This window comes from Sycon ciliatum, chromosome 1 (genome assembly GCF_964019385.1).
Source record: "Sycon ciliatum chromosome 1, ocSycCili1.1, whole genome shotgun sequence".
Lineage (NCBI taxonomy): Eukaryota > Metazoa > Porifera > Calcarea > Leucosolenida > Sycettidae > Sycon > Sycon ciliatum.
This window is the reverse complement of record NC_088643.1, coordinates 8428195-8453433: the sequence shown is the minus strand read 5'-3', so window position 1 is coordinate 8453433 and position 25239 is coordinate 8428195. Positions and strand designations below refer to the sequence as shown.

Genomic DNA, 25239 nt, shown 5'->3' with positions numbered 1-25239 from the left:
GACGACCCCGCGATCCACCCTACATGCATTTGTCATGTATGCAAACGTGTGCTGGATCGCTGTAGTGCAGGTAGCCTTGGCTCATTTGTAGGGGGTGGTTGTGGAGTGATCAAAGTGTGGAAGCCACATCACCGCACAAACTGTGACATGTTACTACACTGCACCAAACAAGGGTGGACGTCCACCAAAAAAGCAGAAGCAACTTGCTTCAAAGCCTTCTGCTGTAGAAAAAATAAATGGAAGGTGCAACAGTCCCACAGCATTCATCCACAACAGCAACATCTCCTGGACCCCAGACAGGACACAGTCCTAGTGGATTGGATGTAGATGAAGCAAATGTTTTCACATACGCAACACCGACATACAGCGCACAGCAGAAACTGGACAGGACTAGGTTCGTGGACAACAATGCCGTTGTTGTGTGCACATTGTGCAAGCTAGTAGTAGATGGTGCTGTGCATGCGCCTTGCTGCGAGTCTCTTTTGCATTTGCTGCGAGAGTCTCTTTTGCACTTGCTGCGAGAGTCTCTTTTGCACTTGCTGCGAGAGTCTCTTTTGCAGCAAGTGCATATGCAAATGGCTGCAAACCAGCCGCACTTGCCCCGATTGTGAGCGGCACTTGCTGGCGTCCAGTCTGCAGCAGCCTAATTGAGTTCTGCGAGACATTGTCAGCAACTGGACAATCCACTGTGATTTCCACAAGCCAGATCTTGTCGGTTGCTCAAACTGCTCCACTGAAAAAGCTCAAACTGCATGTTGAAAGCTGCACATTTAACCTATCAGTTTCAGGAACACCAATCCGGACAGTCAATCCCTCGGCAACAGTTGAGGATATCCTCACAGCCTCCCTGTCAAAGTTGCAGGGCAATGTCGCAGACCGATTCACGAACCATCTCATACAGAGCAAGAGTGATGGCAGCAGGCTTGAGACAAAGCCAGGGAGCAGAGGTAGGTCACTTGTTTTCCAGAAGACTACCGCGTCCACCACGCCATCGAATGAGGCATCAGCGTCCACCATTCGCCGACGTTCAGCTGAACTGACCACAATCAATCATGAAGTACGTGGCAGTTCAATTGGCGCTAGAGCACAGGAGGTTGCATGCTTGAAGAGGTTTATCAACAGCTGAGCAGCAGACAATCCTTCAGGATATTGGTTTGCAGGCAAAGGCTTCAGCTCCGGGGACAGCACTGGCTATCAAAGCGGATCTTGCGTTGCCATACAGCAAGTTCCGGCTGCTGCGGAGATGGCTCAAGTTGCTTGGTGTCGAGCTTGAGTCCGAGAGGAAAATGAGACAATTTGTGGCAACACAAATTCCCAAGTACCTGGCCAAAGAACTACCCATGATGAAAAGGCATGGCGAGATCAGCATGGCGGCAGCAGTTTACTTTCCTGACCTGGTGAACATTGTCACCTATTTCCTGGATAAGTTGGATCGAGCAAACTGCCTCACTTGGAGCAATGGCATACCACAGTCAGAAGTGTGGATCAAGATCGTTGGTGAACATGGCGTCATCTCAGAGAGGTGTCCAAACCTGCTTCCAGACGCAACTGCTATCGCTGAGAGGTACACGAAGCTACTGCAGAAGTATGCTGAGTGCAGTAGCATATTCAGCACAAGCTGTTACTCCACCGTAGGAGATGACGATTTGTCCAAACTTGACGCCGCGGTGAAGGACTTCATGTTTATGTGCAGAGCGGAGATCGTCGCGAGGGGCTATGGGAATATACTTCGAAGTAACACCCAAGCTGCACCTCCTTGAGGAGCACACCATAACCCTGATGCGGACAATCCACGTTGTCATTGGTCTGCTGCGAGAACATGGTGCTAAAAGCATCCATTCAGCTCTCAACAACCTGGAGAAATTGTTCAAGAACATCCCTAATCCTCTTCAGTGTCTGAAGGCCATCGCTGACCAGCATCTTCTCTCCTGCAAGATGGAAACCCGCAACCTACGTCCTCGGGCTGTGAAGCGTAAATCGTAAGCCAGTGACAAGCGTCCAGGAAAGCTAAGCTTGCAATAACGATAACTATTGTGAGTTATAGTTTCCTCGATCTATTTTTCAAACTCACTGTAACTTTTTGAGCCTTTAAAAATCCGCGAGTGATGCTAATTCGAAAAATATCCGCGTTCGTGACACAATTCCCGTGATTAGGACAGACTTAACCAAATCAGTGTAGGTTCATAAATTTGAAAGGTAAACGGCATTAAAGGGCGCCATATTACGGAGGTTTAGCATCACGAATTTCGCGTTCAAGTTCGCGAACATTTTCGGTTAGCGAACTGGATTGCGAGCTTTCGCATTTTTCGTTCAGAAAAGTAGTCGAAACACGAATCGCGGATTCGTGTCAGGACAGTCATACATTTACTACGCTGTACTGTCTGTACACAATCATGTACATGTACGACGTGTCAACGTCATGCATGTTTGCTAATCCTTCTCATAACGAGAATTCCGTCACTGAGTTCGACTTTCCTTGGAGTGCGAACACGGACGCGGATTTTGTCTTGCTAAACCTTCGTATTGTAAAGTGGTGCACGTGAGCCAGCCGTGTATGGCAAGAAACAAAACGCAACCACACTCAATCCGTCCACAACATACACACACACACACACAGACACGTATGCGTGCACACACACACACACACACACACACACACAGACACACACACCTCAGACCTCAGACCTGCCCAACGCGGAAGCGATGATAGCGAACAGCTATGTTAGACATAGCAACTTGTGCTGGGATTACACCATTCAACAGCTTGCAAGGCTGCTGAATTGACTGCCACTAATTTTAGCCTGGTATCCACCACACAGCTGAATTGGAGTGGCTTTATCTGGCCAGTGAATCCCTATTTTCTTTTCTTTTTTTTCTTCTTTTTTCCATTTTTTCATTCCTTTTCTAACACGCCACACCACATACTCCGACATGCACTGGCTGTTGGTAGCCACCCAGGAGAATGAAAGAAGAGCTAGGAGAATGAGAAAGAGAAGGAAGACGTGTGCGACCATAATCGTCGGGAATTGAACCCCTCTCGATTGGAAAGCGACTGCACATATCACTGCACCATATGACACACACACACACACACACACCTTTGGACCTTTGGAAAGCCCATCGCCGAAGGCGATGATAGCTATTAGGCGAGGCAGTAGTTCTTGTGTCGGGATAAATCATTCGGACGGCGAAAGTCGCGGCCGCAGACACAGACGACGGTCGCCAACCAACTTGCGGCCGATACGATGTTTCATCGGGCCTCGACTTCCTCATCGTCCTCATCCTCGTCCACAACTATTCGAAAATTTGAAAATTTTTCAAACAAGAAACACTGCCTCGTCTCGCTTGTGCTTGTGTACCTACTCCCAGCAGAGCGCAAATCCACTGGGACATGCTGCAGCAACCATGGCCTGGTCTACACCACACAGCCATGGCTGCAAACGCAGCTATCCTTCCATTTCGGTCAGAGCCCAGAAAAGTGCAACCGACCTCTTCAAGTACAACTCACACACACACACACACACACACACGCCACACACACACATGCACACACATACACACTCATTGCCTCACTCCCCTCCCCCCCCCCCCAACACACAAACGGGCACGTACGCACACACACACACACACACACACACACACACACACACACACACACACACACACACACAACACACAACAAACCTTTGAGGGACTTCGTAGGGCGGATAGGGCGACCTTTCTGCATGCACTGGGCGAGTGCTGTCCACGCATTTGCTCCGGACAAGCACAACGGGCCTGTGCAGCGAAACAATACAAGCAAATCTGGGTTACAACATTGTAGCGACGAAACACAAAGACGTACAAAGTACAGGAAAGGTGGAACAAGAACATCAGTTTCTCATACACGGAGCAACAAGGGCAAGTCTAGGTTGTAGCTACTCTGAGAACAAGGGCAAGGCTAGGTTGTAGCTACTCTGAGTTTCATGCATATGCAATCATCAGGTAACAGTTTCCCATACAGTCAACTTCGCTAATAATGACTGCGGATATAACGACAATTCGTGAATAACGACAGACTTTCCATGCCCAGAGCAAAGTCCATACTACCTGTATACATATAATGAGACTTCGGGTATAACGACACTTTGCGAATAAGGACACTTTTCTGATGCCCGGCCGAGTGTCGTTATACGCAAAGTTGACTGTACATAAATTTCTTCATCTCCGCATTCGCAGAAGAAGACGCACCTGCATGCGTAGCGTTGAGCGGGATGTCCCATGCCAGAAGGAAGTTGCTGCCTTGTAGGAAACCTGGCTGTGGCAGACCTGCAGCACAACAGAATAAGGAGAGTACCATTCTGCTTGAATTGTTCTCTACCATTATTGCTCACGAGTAAGCAGCTGCCAGAGAAAAGAATGCATCGATCCACATTCAAAAGGTACTTACGAAGAGGTTCCCTTTCGCCAGTGCAAGTGTCTAAGAATCCCATGAAAATGAAACTACTTTCAAGAGACACAATTCATAATGGAGGTTATGCAAATGATGTCATGATGATGAACTAGCAGATCTCAAACTGATGATGTAATCGTATAATCTGATGATGTAATCGTAAAATCTGATGATTTAATCGTATAATCTGATGATGTAATCGCATGAACTCTACACCATAGTCGCATACAGCAATCAACGGAACTGGACAATCGTCTGCCTATACCGCACACACAAACGAGTGTATAGAATGAACACAGAGGTGCACGCCAGTCGGAACCGACCTGTAGCGGAGTTGTACTGGGAAGCAATGCCCAAGCTAACAACGGACCAAGATGGGAAGGTCGGCACCAAGTCCAATGGAGAGGCACTGTGGACCATCACATTGCCATCGACATCTCCCGTCTCCACACTGACATCAGCCGATAAAGCTGTCATATTCTGCAGATGCAAAAAAAAGGAATGAATCAGAACAAGAATGCTGACAAACAAAGTTACAGCATAGGAAGTGAGAGAACATAGTGAACTGAGAAAACTATCCGATCTTTGAATTTGAGATGTCATAGGACACAGTACACATCGAATTAAGATCAGAGATGGGAGAGAAAGAGAGGAGAGAGGAGAGCTAGATAGATAGATTGAGAGATAGAGAAAGAGAGGAGTGAAAGAGAGGAAAGATAGAGATCAAGATAGTTAGATACATATAGAGATAGATAGAGAGAGAGAGGAGAGGAGAGGAGAAGGGAGAGAGAGAGAGAGAGAGAGAGAGAGAGAGAGGAGGGGGGGGGGGAGAGAACGTGGAATGGCACTGACCGGACGGAGCGTTTCGTTATCCTCGTACTCCTCCTGATCTTCGTAGTCCTGCACGCCGTCATTCTGCAGGCCCGTGTCTGAACCAGCCATGTTCGCAGCTAACGCATCACTGTACAGCGACCACTCCGCTGCGGCTGCATCGTCAGCAATCTCCATTCCGGCAGCCTCCTCACCTTCACCACTGTCAGCGGCAGCAGGGCCAGCGTTGTTGGTGCTCTTAGGACTGGTGACTGACGACGGGTCTTGATCTTCTGCCGCAGGGCCAGCGTTGTCGGTGCTCTTAGGACTGGTGACTGACGACGGGTCTTGATCTTCTGCCGCAGGGCTGGCAGTGTCACAGCTGTCTTTAGTACTGGGCGAGGGCTGTGCTGTTGCTGCTGCTGCTGCTGACGACGGATCAGCAGTCGTGTCGGCAGGCTCCTCGCCACTGCTGCCTGTACTACCGCTGGCAAGATCAAGCGCTTCGTGCTTCAGCATCAGCTCGCTGCGTCGCTTGATTAGGGACTCCCTTCGCACTGACACGGCAGCTGCGCGCGATGTGCCCGGCTCCTGCTCCGGCTCCTGCTCCGGCTCTGCAGCTGTGCCCGAGGTTCCCGGCTCCTGCTCCGGCTCTGCAGCTGTGTCGAGTGCCGCACTGGTGGGACTGGTGCGGCCAGTGTAAAGCGCGGCGGCGGCAGCGCTCACACTTTCATCGGCGCGCTGCTGCAGTGTGGGCAGGGACAGGTGCCTGGATAGTACAGACAACAACACAACACCCGTACAGGGAAATTTCACAGTACCGTAGAAGCAGAAATATTCGTCTGGAATTTAATTTCGTCTTTTTCGTCCAAGGAAATTTTGACTAAATTAAGTGCCGGACTAATGTCGATTTGTCCAGCTTTTCTATACACTCTTATGATCCATGGACGAAATTTTCAACCGGACGAACTCCCTTTCTTTGGAGTTGGACGAAATTATTGACCGACGAAATTGTCTTGCCTCTACAGTACTCTGGGTGTAAATAAAGGGGGGTTGTCAACTGACAACCGCTCTATTCAGTTGCCATTCACTCTTGGCGCATGCGCTGGATGAAAAATTCTTTTATTAGTGATGTCGAAAAATTATGACGTTGGGGGTGGGGGACGTTGGGACCCTGCGTGTGCCATACCTTTCTCTTTGCATTCCTTTTTGAGGAACTGGCCCGTTCTTTCTCAGTCAGTTGACCTTGGGTATAAATAATACAGCTGAGAGTGCACTTTGCTCAGTTGCTGTCAGCATCATTACACAACCCACGGACCCCCCCCCCCCCCCCTCCCCGGTTGGCTTCAGAAAGGCTCGGAGAACACATCACAACCACCCAACGAACACATTCTATTTTATTACTACTGGGTCATTAGATTATCTGATTACAAAGAGAAAAGAGTGCCCGGCAGTAGACAGCTAGCAATTTTATCGTACTACAGTGAAACCTCGTTATAAAGAACACTGATAAGACAAACTTTCGCTTTAGAAGAACTGGGTTTCATAACTCGATTGAATACTGTGTATTCACTGGGTATAACTATAAGATATGGATAAGAAGAACTCCTGTTATTGCGAACAAATACCATTGATCCCTTGGTGTTCGTCCTAAAGAGGTTTGACTGAACTTCGAAGTAAATGACTTTCAATCTCTTCATATTTGACTTATTATCATCCCAAAGAAGTAATCTCAAGGAAAGAAACAAACACCAAAAAACACTTAAATAGAATCTGCTCTCCTCATGATTGCTTTTCAGCATAAACTCGTGAGTAGAGACATTTAATCACTGTTTGTTCCACCGGATTTTCGTTCGTAAAGAGAATCTAGAGAGTCAGTTCCAGAGAGAACAAAGCGTCACCGGTACAGACATACACTAGTACCTGTAGCTCTGGCCGGCAGCGTGAAGAGACGCACTCTGGCTTGCCTGGGTGCTGGCAACGTCAGTGAACAACGTCGGATAGTCGAACGAACCGACGGGATTCGCGTACACCGGCGGAGCGCTGGCAAACACAGCACGGGCCAGCTGTCCGCAGCAACCCAGCTCCAAGGTCTCGTAGAATGTGAAGTTTGCATCCTGTTCAGGAGACCATCCGGTAAACGGAAATATACAAGCAATACAGGACATTGTTTTTAAAGCAAGAAAGCTTTAGACGGGGGAAAGGTTATTCTTTGATCACATAGGAAAGCTAAGGCCAGGTCAATATACAGCGGTTTCACATCTATCACATGACTCCATACACTACAGCCATGTTGGTTCCTACTCCACTCAACCCTGGCATCTGTGGGTCACATGGTGTCGGCCATGTTGGTTCCACTGTCCACATGCCATGATCACTTTCTACACAAATCTAGCCACATGAATTGATAAAGGTGTGAGCACCACTCTACAGATAGATAGGCAAGTCACCGGCAACTGACATGTCCAGTCACAATGTGCAGTGACTCCTCATATCATTCACTCGCTTCCCCTGCAGAATCTTTGCCGCACAACCAGTGGCCCCAGGAGAGACATACAGCAGAGTTTGGCGGATCACCAGAACATCTACCGCATTTTCCGGAGCATAAGCCGCACCGGAGTATAAACCCCATCCAGATTTCTTGTACCAAATTCCAGACATCCACTCTGTATTTCGCGGTTCAATTGACGATGGTAGTATAAGCCATACAGGCTTTTTTTGGGGTGAGCTACGAGTGTTCAAAGTGCGGCTTATGCTCCGGAAAATACGGTACATGACAGTAGACCCGAATGGGGGGTTTCCCTACCTTCAGTGTGAAGGGGTCCGGACGGTCGGTCTGGAGTCGGCCACAGTTACACGAATGCAGAGCCACGTGATTGTTAGAATGCTGCACACGTGGCGTGTCCTGCAAATACGACAAACGCATGATTGCGCAATATTGCAACACGCACAAAAGTATACAAAAACAACACATTTCATAGTCAGATTCCTCATGACCAGCCATGAAACCACTGTCCCACAAAGTTTCACACACATTCAAATGGTTAGTACCATTGGCAACACAAAAATAGACATTCGGTACATGACTTTCATATATTCCGAGTGTAATGGATACCAGAGATGTGGAGCCAAAGTAGCACTTCGAAGCCATGCACTACAACCAGGTATATACGGTAAGAAAAGCACGACCACTCACCGTTCCGTCAGATTCTTCCGAGCCACCATTGTCACTGGTTTTCGGCAGAAGATGATACTAGGAACGCCACGCACCATAGACAACAAAACAGAACACAGTAAGAATGTCTGAAACACTGAAAACACAGCATGTTCGTCCGCCGCCGGCCTTGTAACATCACGCATCGTACAATACGGCATTGCGTCGAACAAAACGCATGAAAAAGGAGAAGCGGAATGCGAGTCTACTTATTCCAGTAAACAGAACCCCCCCCCCCCCCCCCGATGCACATACAATTATTTTAATTATTGTCGGGAATATTGTAGATTTATGTATGGTGAGTAGTACACTGAGTGGTGTTGTACATACCGGTAGGTGGCATGTGCGTCCAGTCATGCTGATTTGCTCGCACGCCTTGTGGCCATCCTCCCAGTACTGTACGATAGCAGCATAGAGACACAAGCACATCGGGTAACTACACAACTACCATCGCACTTACCCACACACACACACACGTGCACGCTCGCACACATACACGCGCGCGTGCACACACACACACACGCACACACACACACACACACACACACATTGAACGAGAGCGAATGCCATGACCCCTATGACTGTGTGGCAGGCACCAATACTCCACTGACCCGTACTCTGTGTTGGCTGAACAAGGGTAAACTGAAAAGAACGTGAATTGTAATCATATTGTCAAACAATGATGATATTCGACAACAGTGCCTGAACTGTTGTTACCTCTTCGCATCGCTGCCTGATCTCATCAATATACACATGCATTGATGGGCCACGGGACTGGACAGAAAAGACTCGCAGTGCATTGTCCAGCTGGAGAGAAAACCAAAAAACAAGCAGACGCCAGACAGGCAAGTTTGTCAGTATCAAGTCAAGAGCAAAGAAGCCAATGTGTCTGCAATACACAAATACAGTCATTATCAGGTCAAGGGCAATTTTCCACGAACAACGGCCCCCGAAAACTCTTGACACACACACCATTGGACCATTGGACGCCCATCGCCGGAGGCGATGACAGCGATGCTACAGCAGAAGCCATAGCAGTTTGTGCTGGGATTTCACCATTCAACAGCTTGCAAGGCTGAAGAATTGACCGCCACTATTAAGCCTGGTCTACACCACACAGCTATGAAGTGGCTTTTTCTGGCCAGTGAATCCCTACGTTTGGTCTTTTTTCATATTTATTCTGCACACACACACACATACACACACACACACACACACACACACACACACACACACACACACACACACACACACACACACACACACACACACACACCCGCACACACACACACTACTACTACTACTACTACTACTACTACTACTACTACTACTACTACTACTACTACTACTACTACTACTACTACTACTACTACTACTACTACTACTACTACTACTACTACTACTACTACTACTACTACTACTACTACTATTGACAGCTGCCAGGATTGGCCACGCCGCTCCCAGATGGGAGGTACTGTCAGAGAGGTTAGGGGGGAGGAAGGCAATGCTCCAAGTGGCGTTCCAGATCTTGCCGCCTCCGGAACCGTCGGTTGTGGCAAACTTGGCAGTGAAATTTGAATTGTTGGCGTTCAGCCACAGTAGGGCGCTTTGGACAGGTTCCACAACGGTGACGCTTGAGACCCGCAGCCGATTTAAATGAACGCTGACAGTTGGTGCAAGTTACACCCGGAACAACAAGAGGAGCAGGGGCAGGGGCCAGCGGCTGGTCGACATCGCCTAGCCGACACTTATGCACCGCAAAGCCTCCTCTGCTACCTAGCCATCGGTTGCATGTTGGACACTGTACTGATCCAGGCTGCTCCGATACCGGGAGCTGACGGATTGCTGAACACTTGTGCCGGGCCATGTCAGAACTACGACGGAACAGACGGTTGCAGGTTGGGCACTCGATGCTCTTCGGGGCAGGTTCCTTGTCCTCACCTGCTGCTGTCACCACTCCACGCCACTCTCCACGATCGCTTGCCAACTCAAACCAGTACACACACACACACACACACACACACACACACACACACACACACACACACACACACACACACACACACACACACACACACACACACACACACACACACACACACACACACACACACACACACACACACACACACACACACACACACACACACACACACACACACACACACACACACACACACACACACACACACACACACACACACACACACACACACACACACACACACACACACACACACACACACACACACACACACACACACACACACACACACACACACACACACACACACACACACACACACACACACACACACACACACACACACACACACACACACACACACACACACACACACACACACACACACACACACACACACACACACACACACACACACACACACACACAAATGTCGACGTTCAGTACTGACCTGGACTTTGTGTTGGCTGGTCGTGTACAGGTCAGGGAGACCCTCCTTGTATGCGTTGAATGCTGCCGGAGCTGCTTTGCTACAGCGACTGTCAGACAGACACCACATACATGTACGCAGGCATACCATTATAGTCATAAAGTAAGACTTTGCCAGTTTTAGAATTGTTCACAAACTCCAATGCAGCCACGAGGACATGTACGAGTGGAGGTCGAGTCCGGCGTGATGTCACAATGCACTCCGGGGCAATTCTGGGCACCTTCTTTTCAAGAATTCACCCACTTCCAATCATTGCGGAGAAAAACGAAGTACAGTAACACCATCATGATCAGGAGCCAAAAGAGTCAAAAACTAAAACAAAGCAAAGTTTTGGTGACAGTTCCTCTTCAAAAATGATGACTCCTTAGCCCATTCACCGAGAACTCTCTTCTCTCTCTGTCTCTCTCTCTCTCTCTAATATATGGATTTCCAAAGGAAGAGGTCAGAAACATTCTACTGCACACCAGCACAGCACAGCACAGCACAGCACAGCACTGACCTCTCTGAGAACTGATGCTGCAGCTGCAGTGGCATTCGAACACGCTCCTTCTCGTACTGATCGCCAATGCCGTCAGCACCCAGGAAGAAGTCGTAGATGACTGACGCCACGGCGAACCAGTCGTCACAGTTGGGCAGCTACAAAGACGCCGATATCACACAGTATGTCCATCAACATGGTATGCATACAAACAGGAAAGCGCACTACACGATACTGGCTAGTATAGAGTGGTGTCACATTTATCACATGACCATACAGGGCAGCCATGTTGGTTCCAACTCCACACTCAATCCTAGCATCTATGGGTCACATGATGTCGGCCATGTTGGTTGCACTGTCCACATACCATGATCACTTTCTACACAAATTTAGTCACATGACCAAAACGTGAAACCCCTCCAGTATATGTACAGTCAGGACAGTCCCACATAACTACACACTCTGCTCCCGACAATAATTTACACGTTCAAGATACGCACATCTGTGAAGACCAGCACAACCTTGCATCAGAAAGCTCACCACTCCGTCATTCTTCCCCACTGCCAGCTTGTCGAACACCATTGTGTCAGCCCCCTGGTGAATGGCTTCAACGTGCCGCATCAGAAAGCCCTGGAGACTCTACAACGGGGAGAGCAGAGGAACGGAGAAAGAAAATCTAACAGCATGAAAGGATAAACGGGACCAGAGCAAGAATGTTCCAAAGAGCAATACGGTAAACGTGCTGTGCCGCAAAAGGAAGCATGCCAGTACAACAAACCAAGTGGAAACAGCTCTGTAAGGAAAGTGTCTACAAGTATTACAACATCAAAACACCCACAACTACCCACGGGCGCAAGCACATATGCACGCACACACCCACGTACACATATGGGCGCATGCATCCCCCCCCCCCCCCCTCCACACACACAAGCACGCACACAATGCCGTTAGTCCACATCAGCATAATTATAATTGCGGGCACAGCATGGGGTACACACACATACCTGGGTCTCATCAGATGCTCGCTCGGACACTTTCGACGGTCCAGCAACCGGGTGGATGGCAGATGTTGCCGACGATGAGATCCTGCTGCTGTGAAAGTTCGGACTGTGGCGCTGCTCCGACGTTGAGGTACCCGAGGCAGAAGGCGATGGGGGTCGACCGGATGCTGACGTCAGCCGTGATTCCAATGTGTGATGACCATGCGAAGCTCGACCGGCAGCTCGCAACTGTGGTCGTCTCAACTGATCTGCAAAATAGACGGCCACAAAATCGAGAGTAGTGCAGGTGGTCAAATTCAGAAGAACAAATCATGATTTAACTCTCCGTCTCTTTCTCTTTCTCTATCTATCTATCTGTCTGTCTATCTGTCTGTCTGTCTCCCTCCCCCCCCCCCCCCTCTCTCTCTCTCCATCCATCCATCCGTCCGTCCGTCCGTCCGCCTGTCTCTGTCTGTCTGTCTGTCTGCCTGTCTGTCTCTCTCTCTCTCTGCCCTAATAGTAACACGTAGTTTCCCATTTCACCACAAAACACACACAGCATCATGGTATGTGGATCAGCAATAATTGGCATGAAATGCAGAAACGAACACAACACACACACACACACACACACACACACACACACACACACACACACACACACACACACACACACACACACACACACATACACACACACACACACACACACACACACACACACACACGGGTACGTACTGGGCAGTCCTTGCATGAGAATGGCCATCGAGTCCAGCGACGATGACGCAGCACTGGCGGATGATGCTGACGCATTGGGTGTGACGACGTGCAGGAATTTGTGCGGACTCAGCGTGAACAGTGCATTCTCCCTGAATAGCGAGGAGCAAAACACAGTACATAGGCCAAAACATCAGGCTATGAAGCATTAATCCCACAGCAGGATGTTCTTCATGATACTAGCCACACTATGATTGCAATTTGCAACAGAGAAACCACAACATAATCCACTGCAGTAATCCTGGGCGTAGTAATCCTGGGCGCCGAAGAATAACAGGCTAGAATTTTACCAGTCATGATGAGTACATTACAAACAGTTGAAACCTGGTCCACAGACCGCCTGGTTCCAGCAACCACTTGGCTTCAGTGACCACCTGGTTTCAGTGACCACCTGGTTTCAGCTACCACCTGGTTTCAGCTACCACCATGTTTCAGCAACTACTGTAAATCATGAATATGTAACGAACAAGTAAATCTAACGAGTTAACGAGCAAAGATTTGTCGTTATTTTAAAATTCGTTAGCAAAAGTCGTATGATTTGGGCCTCGCACGATTGAAATCGATCATTTCACATTATGGCATGCAGCGCGTGTTCAACGGATCGTAACTCAGTCAATTCTCAACGGAATTCAACAATCTAAAGATCTAGATGATAGCAGAGACGCTCAGCAGTCGGCTCGAACAACTCAGAAGTCTCTCAGATGAATTTTGACGAAGCGGCAGGAGATCAAAAAATTTGAATTTTTTACGCTCTTACGCTGGATAAATTTCATTTTCTTTATTCTCCTGTAATAGTCCTGACATCGAGGTATATTGTGATGGACAACAACAAATGTCCTTGACGAGCATTCCTAGTATTATTGCATCTGTCTGAGAAAATCGTTAACTTTTCAAACCGTTAACCTTCGAAAATCAGAAAATCGTTAACTTTGCGGGTCGTTAAAATAATATGATTTACAGTACCTGGTTTCAGTGACCACCTGATTTTAGGCTTTGAAGCAACCGCTTGGTTTCAGCAACTACATGGTTTCAGCGACCACCTGATTTAAGCAACCACCTGGTTTCAGTAGACACCTGGCTTCAGCAACCACCTGGTTTCATCAACCATCTAGCTTTAGCAACCACCTGGTCAGCGTTTAACTTTAACACAGACTGAATGTGATGAATGTGACAGAAGGTGATGATGAATGTGTTCGGATACACCTGCTTTCGGTAATTACCAGCTTTTGGAAAGTGCCTGCTTTCAAAGACCGCAATAAGCCGATTTCACGGCTGATTGCTGAAGCCACGGTTCACGTGTACAAGTATATGTAGTGCTAGTTCTTCATCCCCTTCCCAGAGCGATTTTTTCAATTTTATTTTGTCCACTAGAAAGGCAAAGAAATCAGCTAGAAATTGAAGCAGAGCCTTGTCGACGGACCAAGCTTTAGTTTGTGCCCCCCCCCCCCCCCCTGCTTCGCTGCACTTGCAGCTAAGGTCGACGTCTTCAGAGTTTGAGGCAGACCCTTCAGCATTCAAAAAGACGATGAAAAAGACGCGCATTCAAATTCAGGTCATGAAACTTCGTTTTCAAGCGAGCCATGCCTCCAGGGGGCAGGCGATGACAGCAAACTAGCATTTTTCAAGTACACTGTAACAACCTTCCAGCGGGATAGGGGAAGCAGTTCCGCACCTTCTTTCCTTGGCAAACGCTTCGCTGATTTCGTTGATGTTTTCGGACCTGCTCCTTTTGCAGCAACATGCGCCACACGTAGCGCATTTTAGGAATTTGAGAACACTTTGTTCTTGCCATCGTCAACTCCAGCATTTCGATTTCAGGAGAGATACCAGGATTCTTATACCGCAGCTTCCAGTCGTGATAAATGCCCCTCACGAGCGATGTGGGCCGGCACGAACTCCAGAGTAAAGATACAAGTATGCGCTCTGGGGCGAAATAGTGCCGAGCGCGATGAGTCTGTTTGGTGTGCGGAAGAGAGCTCCGAGACCACCACGGCTTCAGTAACAAGTAGACATTGAGCAGGAAGGGTCGCACCAATGTTCGAACACAGAAAACAGCGATTCCGACACTCTGACCAAGACGAGCAAATTACAAACATAGCGATGTGCGAAGCGACAGTTTTAATGACGTGGAGGAAGTAGTACGAGCAGATACTTACCCTGTCATAAGCCGTGTCCGGCATCTCTTGCAGAGGTTGTAGATTTGATCCTCTACGAACAGCTGAAAACGCTTCGATGGCGATGCGGCCTGGGTGTGTGAGCGAGAGCGAGAGCAAGTCAGTCAGTGAGTGGGAGAGAGAGAGAGAGAAACGCGATAAAGAGCTTCACATCATGCAGGGGTGCCGGACACGGTCCGGTCACTATAGTATTGACCGTACCACTCTTTGCCCCAAGTACCCCGTGAATCAATAAAATGCACTGATTTGAACTCTGAATTTCCAAAATTGTCGGCTCAGCCACCCTTCCCCCAAGAGTAAATTGTACTTCAGATGGCTGACCGGACCACACTAAATTACCTTCCGACGCCCCTGTGTCATGCCTTCCTGCCCAATATCCCCGAATAGCTTGTTGGTATGGAGGACTCACTCTCAAGGTCTAGACACAATGCGTGATGGAACAGCAGTGCAGACCTGCATCAGGTGCCAAAGCTCAACTCAATTGTACACAGATAGGCAGAGGAATACTGTATTTTCGGGAATCCGCGCCGGTCTAGTTTTACCCCTGTCTGAAATAATCGCCACGTCATTTTAGGGCTTTGTGTAGAATTTTTAAAATCGCATGAAATTTTAGGGCTCGCAAACTACTAAGCGCCTCGGCCAGTGTTGCCCAAAATACGGTAACCGTGTCCATATGATTAGCTTACACCATAGCGACTCGCCTGTCTCTGTATCCAGTTTTCAGAGAGACGACCTGCAGCATCCACGTTGCCACTGTTGTCACGGGAAGCCGCTGAATCCATAGACTGAACGCGATTCTGCAGTCACGGAGAAAACAGAAAGCAATTCAACCTCGGAGAACCGGCGAGAGCAAGGCCAGCCAGGCTGCACAGGCCCAATGGATAAAAAAGAAGAAAAAAAAATCACGATTCGTGTGCGACTCAGCTGGAGGCCGAGTTTTCCGCATCCGTAGGAAAGCCACCACCCCCAAGGATCAAGGCGTAGATCAGGCATAGTGGAATGGTCTAAGATCAATGTTGAGAAACATAGGGCCAGGCTCAAGTCGTGCTTGTAAGCGGAAGGATTCTTCCAGCCGTGCTGCGACCCACAGGTCCATGGATACACTGCTTTCCAAAGAATAAGCACTGTGCACGCATGATCTTCCAGCATAGTCCTTGAGTCGATAAGCATGCTCCCAGGTATGTAACACTAACCGTGCTGCTGGCAATAGTTTCTCATGGGGCCAGCATGAGGAAAGCTGCTGTCGAGTCAAAGGGATTGGGTGATGTGGACACGGTCGTCACTTCAAACAGCACCTGGATGCGCCGCCAAGAGTACGCGTTAGTACAGTCAGACCTCGTTTACCCGGTCCTCTTCGATCTGGATCCCTCGCCATCCGGAAGAAAATCACTGGTTACCGATTTACAGCATATGCCATGCACACATACAGTATGTGTGTTCGATTATCTGGTTCCCTCGCCTATCAGGATATTTTTTTGTGGAAAACGGATGTGTGCGGTTATACGAGGTCTGACTGTATACAAGCCTGATTTTCCAGATGGACAATCACCAATGCATGTATAAGCCTGGAGTTTCTCATGGACATAGGTAGTGCCTGTTTTCAACAACAGCCTAACCCTCATATCGGCTTGCGCGAGAATAAGCCTTGCCTTTTATGCGCGGTCTTACGGTAAACATTTTCTAAATTCACGTAAAATTATGGCCAGTCAAACTTTGGAAAACCGAGTTAGAATCGTGGTAGGATCGGCCGCAAGCAAGGGTAAATAATCCTATTTTCTACAGGGATTTCCCTGGGGGAAATAGAACAAAGGAGTGATAATTTTTGTAAACTCAATACACCTATTGGGAGGTGCTCACGACAAGAATCAGACAAATCTTCAGACCAGCTATTCAGTACTGAACTACATAATGCACAAGAATTGCCACAAGCCAAGCTAGTCCAAGTAGCACGTGAAGTGCAGAACAGAGGATTGGCTAAATAAGAATTTTTAAAAGTTGCCATGCCAGAAACTAAACCACTCACTTGCTTCAGCACGAACAGTAGCCTTGGCAACGCACAGCGCCCACTGGCCAGCCATAGGCCACACACGGCCTCGTCCAGCGAGTCTTCCAAGTATTGTGTCAGGCTACGCTCAACACTCTCCCTAACATCAAAGTATTCCGAAAAAAAACACCTCACACTTATTCAAATCGTAGTCATACGTCATGTGGACATGCAAACGGACATTGGCACAAAGGGTAGGAGCACATCAATCCATGCACTCAGCCATGCACCAGGACAAACAAACACGGCCAGTAAAGTGCTTGAAGGATACGGCAACGATATGCAATACGTCAAACATCAAAACTGATTTCACTAAATATTTCGTTTTCCCGTGGCACACAAAACAATTCCAAATTGGATTTCAATTTCTTTTTCGATAGCCTTCAGTGTTTCTATGCATGTGTTCACTTAGTGAAAGAGAAAGAATGCCTACCTGATATTGGCCAGAGATTCAAACATGTGGACATAAGTAGGGTCAAATTGATCGGTTGGGTGAGTCACCTGCAGGCAAACACAAACACAAACACACACACGCGCACACACAAATGCACATGCACACACACACACACACACACACACCTTGAACCTTGAAACCTTGAAACTGCCACCTAAAGGTGATGCAGTGCCTCAGAGAGGCAAGGAGGGCAGAGTTACTTCTTGCATTTGTGTTGAGCCAGGTACTGGAGACGTGTGAACTTCCGAGAGCAGGTCGGGCATGGGATGGTGCGGCGCTCGGAGCCAGAGCTGCATGTTCTGCGGTTGCAGTTGTGCCGGTGGTGCCCAGCTTTGCTCCGGAAACAGCGGTCACAGGTGTGGCAGTGATAATGACATTGGCTGCAATCAGGTGGGCGAGGTGCAACAATCTCTGGAACTGGAGCGTCACCAAGACTGGGAGAGCAGCTGTGCACAGCAAATCCACCTCGGCTAGCAAACCAACGATGGCACGTTTCGCACAACACAGCACCGGCCTGTTCATGGATCGGCTTCAGTCGCTCTTCCCTGCATTTGTGCCGCCGAAGTCCGCTTTCACTGGCGAAGAGTCGCTCACAGATCGCACAACACACTGACTTGGCTGTTGTTTCAAGGCGTAAACGCCGTGCAACAATAGCATCCGAGATGGACTGGATCCACTCGCCACGTTCAGCTGCGAGGTCGTACCAACCGGTGTATAGACCGAACGCCTTGAGGTCATCGCGTACCACATCACGCCATCGACGCCTGGGGCCATGAGCAGGGCGTGGAGTATGGAGCCACGAGAACAAAACTGCCTTTAGAAGCCGGTGGCCGTCCATCCTGGCAATGTGGCCAAGCCACTGCAGCCGTCGACGGGCAACCATGTCAGCAACTGGCTCTGTAGCGCACATTCTATGCAGCGAGGCGGATGACAGGTGGTTCTCCCACTGTTTGGAACGCGAGATGCCGAGAATGACACGAACGCAGCGGTTGTGGAATTGTTCAAGGCGACGTATGTCGGCACGCAACAGTGTCCAGTTCTCAGCCCCGTACAACAGCACTGACAACACACAGCATGTGTACGTGTGTTGTTTTGTCTTGGATGTTAGTGAAGTGTTCCGAAAAACTGACGAGTAGAGGCTGCCAAAGGCCTTAGATGCAGCAGCTATGCGGTTGGACACATCGGTGTGGCATCGTCCGTCTGGTGTTACCACTGAGCCGAGATATGTAAACTGGCTGACATGCTGGATGGCGTTGCCTTGTACGCTTAGCGGGGTACGGTCACTGTCGTTGATCTGATGCCCAACAGCCATGAACACTGTCTTTGCCATGTTGAGAGACAGCCCGAATGCTCCACTGACCTCCGCAAATATCTCAAGCATACGCTGAGCATCCGAGTGGCTGGGTGCAAACAAGGCTGCATCATCAGCAAACTCACCATCTGTGATGACCATATCATTACCACGCTTAGATCTCTTGAAAAGCTGACCATCGGCACAGGTACGGAGTGGAAAACCAGACACTCCACGCTCTTGGACGCGTGCGCACCAACGTTCCATCACTGCACCAGCAAACAAGTTGAAAAGGACTGGTGCCATTGTACACCCTTGGCGCAATCCGTTGCACACTGGGAAGCCTTCAGTCTGATGCCTAGATTCGGCATCAGACGCAGTCTTACGGAACCAGTCCTCCTTAGCACTGCGTACAGCATCCCTTGCAGCTGAGCGCGCGCGGACAAACTCTCGCCGGACCAGAGGTGATGGATCTGCTAAAGATTTCTGGAATAGAGTGTTACGATGTGCAAGGAGAGGCTCGAGAGTGGCAGAACTGGCTGAGAACCAATCTGGCTGACGACGGCGACTCTTGCCTAGGACAGAGGTAGCTGCTTTAACTGTGGCGTCCCGTAGTGAAATCCATTGATCCTGAACTGAGGTCCCTGGTGCAGCGTCTTGCAAACAGTCGGATGAGGTATGGTACCACTCCGCCACAGTTGCTTGCCTTACTAAATCATCATCCTCTGATGCAGTTGGGTCAGCAGGTCCGAGCTGGGATACATCAAAGCGGCGGCGATCAGGGGCCTTGCTCTTTGGCGGGTAGAAACGGCGGCGGCAACCAAGTGACAACGTTAGCCCAACAAGTTTGTGATCGGTCCCACACTCAGCAGACCGGTACACACGGCAATCTGCACAGCGCTGAAAATCCCGCTGCCGGGTGATCACATAATCAATACAGTGCCAGTGCTGTGAACGTGGGTGCTGCCAGGTAACTTTATGAATGTCCTTTTTCTTGAAGTACGTATTACAGAGTCGAGAGTTGAACATGGATAGAAAGCTCAACAGTTCCTCACCAGCTTCATTCATGGTACCAACGCCATAAGGACCACGCACTTGCCTCCATGCGTCCTCTTCATGACCTGGGCTGCTGCCAACACGGGCGTTGGAGTCACCAAGTACGACGTACAAATCACGCTCCGGGATGGATAACAGCAAGAGTCCATAACCCCCCAGAGTGTGCAACTCGTGATCCTTCTCAGCACAAATCAGTGCCGCAACGAAATCCAAACTTCATACGTCATGTAGTGAGTAGCTATGACGAAATGGGAAGTTTGGCCCGGACCTACTTCGCCCGTTTGCCCAATTTGGGGTCTTTCTTTACGAATCCACGGTCAGGTATTGTACGTAACACGCCTGGAAAGGCTCAAGTACACAAAGAATTATCTTAGAGTTGTCGAACAGTTTTCTCTTTTGAGTGTCTCTCCGATAAGAGATGAACAATGGCCACTGTTGAACCTAAAGCAAAGCGCTCCCCATTGTCGCCGGAGTGCAGTGTCTCTGTGGACGATATTCGTCAGTTTTTGTTCGATCTGGGCTCCTCATTTTCTTCTCTCGATTGTCGAGTGTTGGAAATTGTTAATTCTTCCAGCACCTGGATAGAGATTTATTGCTCGAAGTCTGTGCTTCTCACATGCAATGGAACACCCGTCAATTTGAACCGTCTGGTTGTGAACCCAGCAGGAACATTCACTGCAGGTTGAAGCACATCTACTTCGAAATCGATCGGGTCTTCATGCCGTGTGCCAAGAGCTATTTCGATCAAATCTTGTAAATCTATATCCATGCCTATTCTTGCTATCCCGGAGTCACGAACTCTCCCAATACAAGCTTTTCAGACAACGAGCAGAGAAACTCTCTTCAAATAAAAAAATTCTGTGACTGTGAAATCAAAGCCGTTCTGCTGACACTGCATAGCCCGTGCAGCAAACGTTTTACGTGACACTTCCGTGGCTTGCTTCAAAGCAACCTTCAACTTGAAACCCCCGCCGGATGTACCAGATATGCACATGCCATGGGGATATGGCCCCATCCGCCCATGCTTGCCCGGGGACCGGATGACGCAATGTTTGGATTTCGTTGCGCCAGACCCCAACCTGGAGTTGCACACTCTGGGGGGTTATGGACTCTTGATAACAGACAATCACGAAGTTCGCCATAAAATTTCTCCTTTTCATGGCGAGGCCTCGCGAACGTTGGAGCGTAGCAGGAAATGACATGCAGCCACTGATCGCCAAACAACAGTTTCGCCACAACAACTCGCGAGCTGACAGCTCGCCACTGACACCCGCCGTTTTTCCACGCTCGTTGGGCCAAACCTAAAAGAACGATTGCAACTCCCTCGCCGCGATATGCGGGCATTCCTCGCTCTGTTGGGACGGGGCGTCCTGCATTTAGAACAGACGCTCCACTGATCAAATACTCGTGATCGCCGAACCATTTCGTCTCCTGAAGACCTGCGACTGAGAAATTCAAATTTTGAATTTGGTGAAGAACAATTTGAATTTTTCTGTCTTCCGCGACGGGCAAGCTTCTTTCGTGACGAGCTGTCTCGATGCTTCCATCATTCTCCACTAAGCTGTTGACGTTCCAGGTACAAAACTTCAACACAAACGCTTCGTTTCTCCGTCTCCTACTTCGTGCAAGGGGGTCTACCTGGAGGTTTGCAAAACCGTCGCAGGTGTTGTGGGTACGTGGCGGGTTGCAAGTGGCAACATCAGGCGTTGCCCCGTCATTGCTTCCCAGGTCTCCACGCACCATACCCACAACCTAGCCAGGGGTGGCCCTAGGCCACCCCTGGGGATATATTATGCTAAGCAAACTTGTGAACCAGCAGAGCTAAAAAAAAGTGCTTCCTACTCCAACTAATACAATAACTCACACACACACACACACACACACACACACACACACACACACACACACACACACACACACACACACACACACACACACACACACACACACTTCTAGATTCTGTTGGGTTGTGAAACTGCCCGTGTTCTTCCATGAGGTGAACAGCACAAACTGTCTTCGTCTTACTCTACATTGTGGCCGTCAGCATTGTGATAAGAGCATGTGGGATGTAGTGAATGGGCACTCAGTCGTTCTTATTACTCGTCCTTTTTCAGTTTGGTTCTAGTCTTCATGCTATGGTTCCCTAATTTCCTTAGTTCGTTTACCATCGTCATAGTCGGCATCATCATTTTGCCATATACATAGTAAAAATTAAAGTTACTAAATATAATGGTCCTCTGCTGGCCGTAATTTTGTCACAACAGCCCAAAAATAATATTAGCAACATCACAGCCAGTGTGCAAAAGATGGAACGTGTCAAGTTTGTCTCGTTACTTGCACCATACACTCACCATTATGACATGGCAGGTGCAGAAGAGAAAGAGCAGCGCATTGCAGTACTTGTTCTCCTGATTCCGCCAGGCATCGTGCCATGCCTGCACAGTGAGAAGGAAGAGAGAGAGAGAGAGAGAGAGAGAGAGAGAGAGAGAGAGAGAGAGAGAGAGAGAGAGAGAGAGAGACAGAGAGAGAGAGAGAGACAGAGAGGGAGAGAGAGAGAGAGAGAGAGAGAGAGAGAGAGAGAGAGAGAGAGAGAGAGGAGGCAGAGATAATGTTACTAAATTGTAGGTAATACTCGTTCATATCGTCTTCCTGTCCTACTTTGTTGCAGCACGGTGTCTATGCATCTCATACCCCGCTCCCATACACATAAAAGCGAGCTATCCGAAGTAGAATACGACGAGCAAGAATCCCTAGGCTTACCGATTGCGAGAGAGTGCGCTGCACGCGCTGGCAAATCTTGGAAAGCTGTGTAGCATCATGCATGGACAGCAGCTGCAAGTAAAGAATCTGCTGCTCGGCATCGTAATACCCAGAGAAGGAAACCTGAAACAACAATAAATTTAAAAAAAATGTTACGGGAAGCTCTGGGGCTTTTTGCAGCTTTCTTCCTTGATCTTTAATGGTACGTTCACACTCACGGGAAAGCCTTTTTGGCGAGACGAGAACACGCCACAGTTGACCACAGTCCTACGCTTCACTCTGGCTTACTTTTGAGACCCCCCCCCCCCCCCCCTCTGGGAAAAGGTGGCGAAGAACGGGGAAAGGGTGGTAAATGGCCCAAATATGGAGATAAATAGGTACATAAGATGGTACATCCACAATCTCACGTCACCTGGATAACCTCTACCAGCAAGTGAGTGAGCACGAGTGCATGCCTGCCCCCCCCCCCCCACACACACACGCGCGCGCGCACAAGCATGTGAACAACCCGAAAAGGTCATACCGCACTGTGACAGCAGTGCGATTAGCTTACATCGCGGTCTTCCTCATCTGGCAGAGCCGACGCAGATGAGATGTTCCTGAGCTTTCTCAGCACAGAGTTGTGCGACTGATACTGCACCTAAACAATCACAGCGATGAATAAAGAAAGAGATTGAATGACATCTAAAATGTTGATTATCACCTCCACCATTACACTGCACAGTGTAGTGGTGGAGGTGATAATCAACATTTTCTTCAATGGCCGAGAGCTCTGTTGCACCCCGTAATAATTTAAATGACATCTGGCACATCAAGTTCCTGGGAGGCGCCCATGTACGAAGCACCAATCAATGGCAGTCCAGAACAAAACTGGTCCAGCAATCCATCAACTTCAGCCCATTTAAATATCGATACCAGAACGCGCAGTGACACATACAAGCTCGTGCACACGCGCTGCATAAGTGGCAGTTTGTTCTAAAACGTTGACTTCAAGTGACGATAATACAGACCTCTACTCGTACCCTCTATTTCACGGTTCATTTGACCATCGTAGCAGAAATCACACTGACTTTTTTGGTGTATCACGAGTATTTAAAGTGCGGCATACTCGGGAAGAAAGGGTGAATCTTCAAGCTATTCTACTGGTCACACACTCAATATGGTTGAGCAAAGACAACAGCAAGTGGCCCCTGGGCAACTCACAGGAAAAACCAGCTTCTCTAAAGTCAGGTTACTCAGTGAAGCCTTGTCCGCCGAGCCAACCCCAGACTTGCCAATGATGCCGACAACACAGACCGGATCTTGTGGCCATTCTCTGCCGAGTTACGAAGGACGACAAACGTAGAGATAGAGAGACAGACACGAAACACACATACACACACACACACACACACACAATGTCATACCATGCACCACATGCACACATATGCACACGAGTGTACATACGAACAAACACACACACACCCATACACATAATACGCACAGTGACACACATTTCCACGCATGCATGAGAACACTAAGTCTTGAATGTGGAAAATTAGAAATTATGCTTTTTCAAGAAAGGCCTGCTAAAGAGGGAAAAGCACAGTCACCACTCCATATCGTCTCTTTGTGGACGTACTGGATATTTCTAACAGTGAATACTAACGAATTATCGCAAGGCATCTGTAGCCTCCTTCGACACAAACCATGTATTAGTAATAGGTTTGAGTGGGTGGATGCAAATTCTACCTTTCTTTGTCCTGCTTCCTCGGGGGTATAGTGAACGAATCTGCAGGCATCTTTCTCATCCACAAAACGCCACAACTACGACATAGTTGAGTTTCTCGGTCAAAGTACGGTTATAGCCTATAGGGGAACCGGCGGAGGACAGCCCAGATACTGAGATAGCAACTATGCGTTGCGTGGTAATGGCAAGCTCCACCAAAACATATACAGACACTGTGTCGCCGACAATTAGTAATAGTACGACCTCGGTAGTCAACTAGGACCCAACGGAAAAAAGGATTACTGTAGCACCTTCAGACTAGGACAACAGGCCGGTAAGTAATTAGATTCCACACACATGTAACAAAGAAACAGAAGGACTTGACTGCCTGTGAAAGCAATATCCCTTGAACAAAACAATTATGAAACTTCAAAAATCAAAACTCAACCACTTTTATAGTGATATCGTGCCACGGCCCCACGCTGGAACAGTCATGAAAAGGGGGAACTCCCTCACAAACTGTTGCCATTCCCACGTGGACTGACTCGACTGTGCATTGCCTTTTCGGGCATGCATGATGCATGATA

At 48.6% G+C, this 25239-nt stretch overlaps 1 protein-coding gene across 1 annotated transcript in view; it reads right to left on the bottom strand.

Annotated features, from left to right (window-relative positions):
• Positions 1–25100, bottom strand: part of LOC135811941 (nonsense-mediated mRNA decay factor SMG8-like) — a 38753-nt gene extending 13653 nt beyond the window's left edge. The window contains exons 1-23 of the mRNA XM_065325213.1: positions 24676–25100; positions 24148–24259; positions 23498–23584; positions 22945–23067; positions 22536–22619; positions 17817–17884; positions 17363–17483; positions 16026–16136; positions 15322–15410; positions 13127–13257; positions 12413–12657; positions 11949–12047; positions 11430–11566; positions 10892–10979; positions 9174–9263; positions 8787–8852; positions 8439–8495; positions 8049–8147; positions 7166–7359; positions 5285–6011; positions 4756–4912; positions 4231–4308; positions 3685–3777 (exon numbers count right to left, since the gene is read on the bottom strand). Coding sequence (XP_065181285.1) covers positions 3685–3777; positions 4231–4308; positions 4756–4912; positions 5285–6011; positions 7166–7359; positions 8049–8147; positions 8439–8495; positions 8787–8852; positions 9174–9263; positions 10892–10979; positions 11430–11566; positions 11949–12047; positions 12413–12657; positions 13127–13257; positions 15322–15410; positions 16026–16136; positions 17363–17483; positions 17817–17884; positions 22536–22619; positions 22945–23067; positions 23498–23584; positions 24148–24259; positions 24676–24734 — 3115 coding nt within the window. The 5' untranslated portion in view covers positions 24735–25100. The remainder of the gene's footprint in view (positions 1–3684; positions 3778–4230; positions 4309–4755; positions 4913–5284; positions 6012–7165; positions 7360–8048; positions 8148–8438; positions 8496–8786; positions 8853–9173; positions 9264–10891; positions 10980–11429; positions 11567–11948; positions 12048–12412; positions 12658–13126; positions 13258–15321; positions 15411–16025; positions 16137–17362; positions 17484–17816; positions 17885–22535; positions 22620–22944; positions 23068–23497; positions 23585–24147; positions 24260–24675) is intronic.
• Positions 25101–25239: the final 139 nt, after the last annotated feature.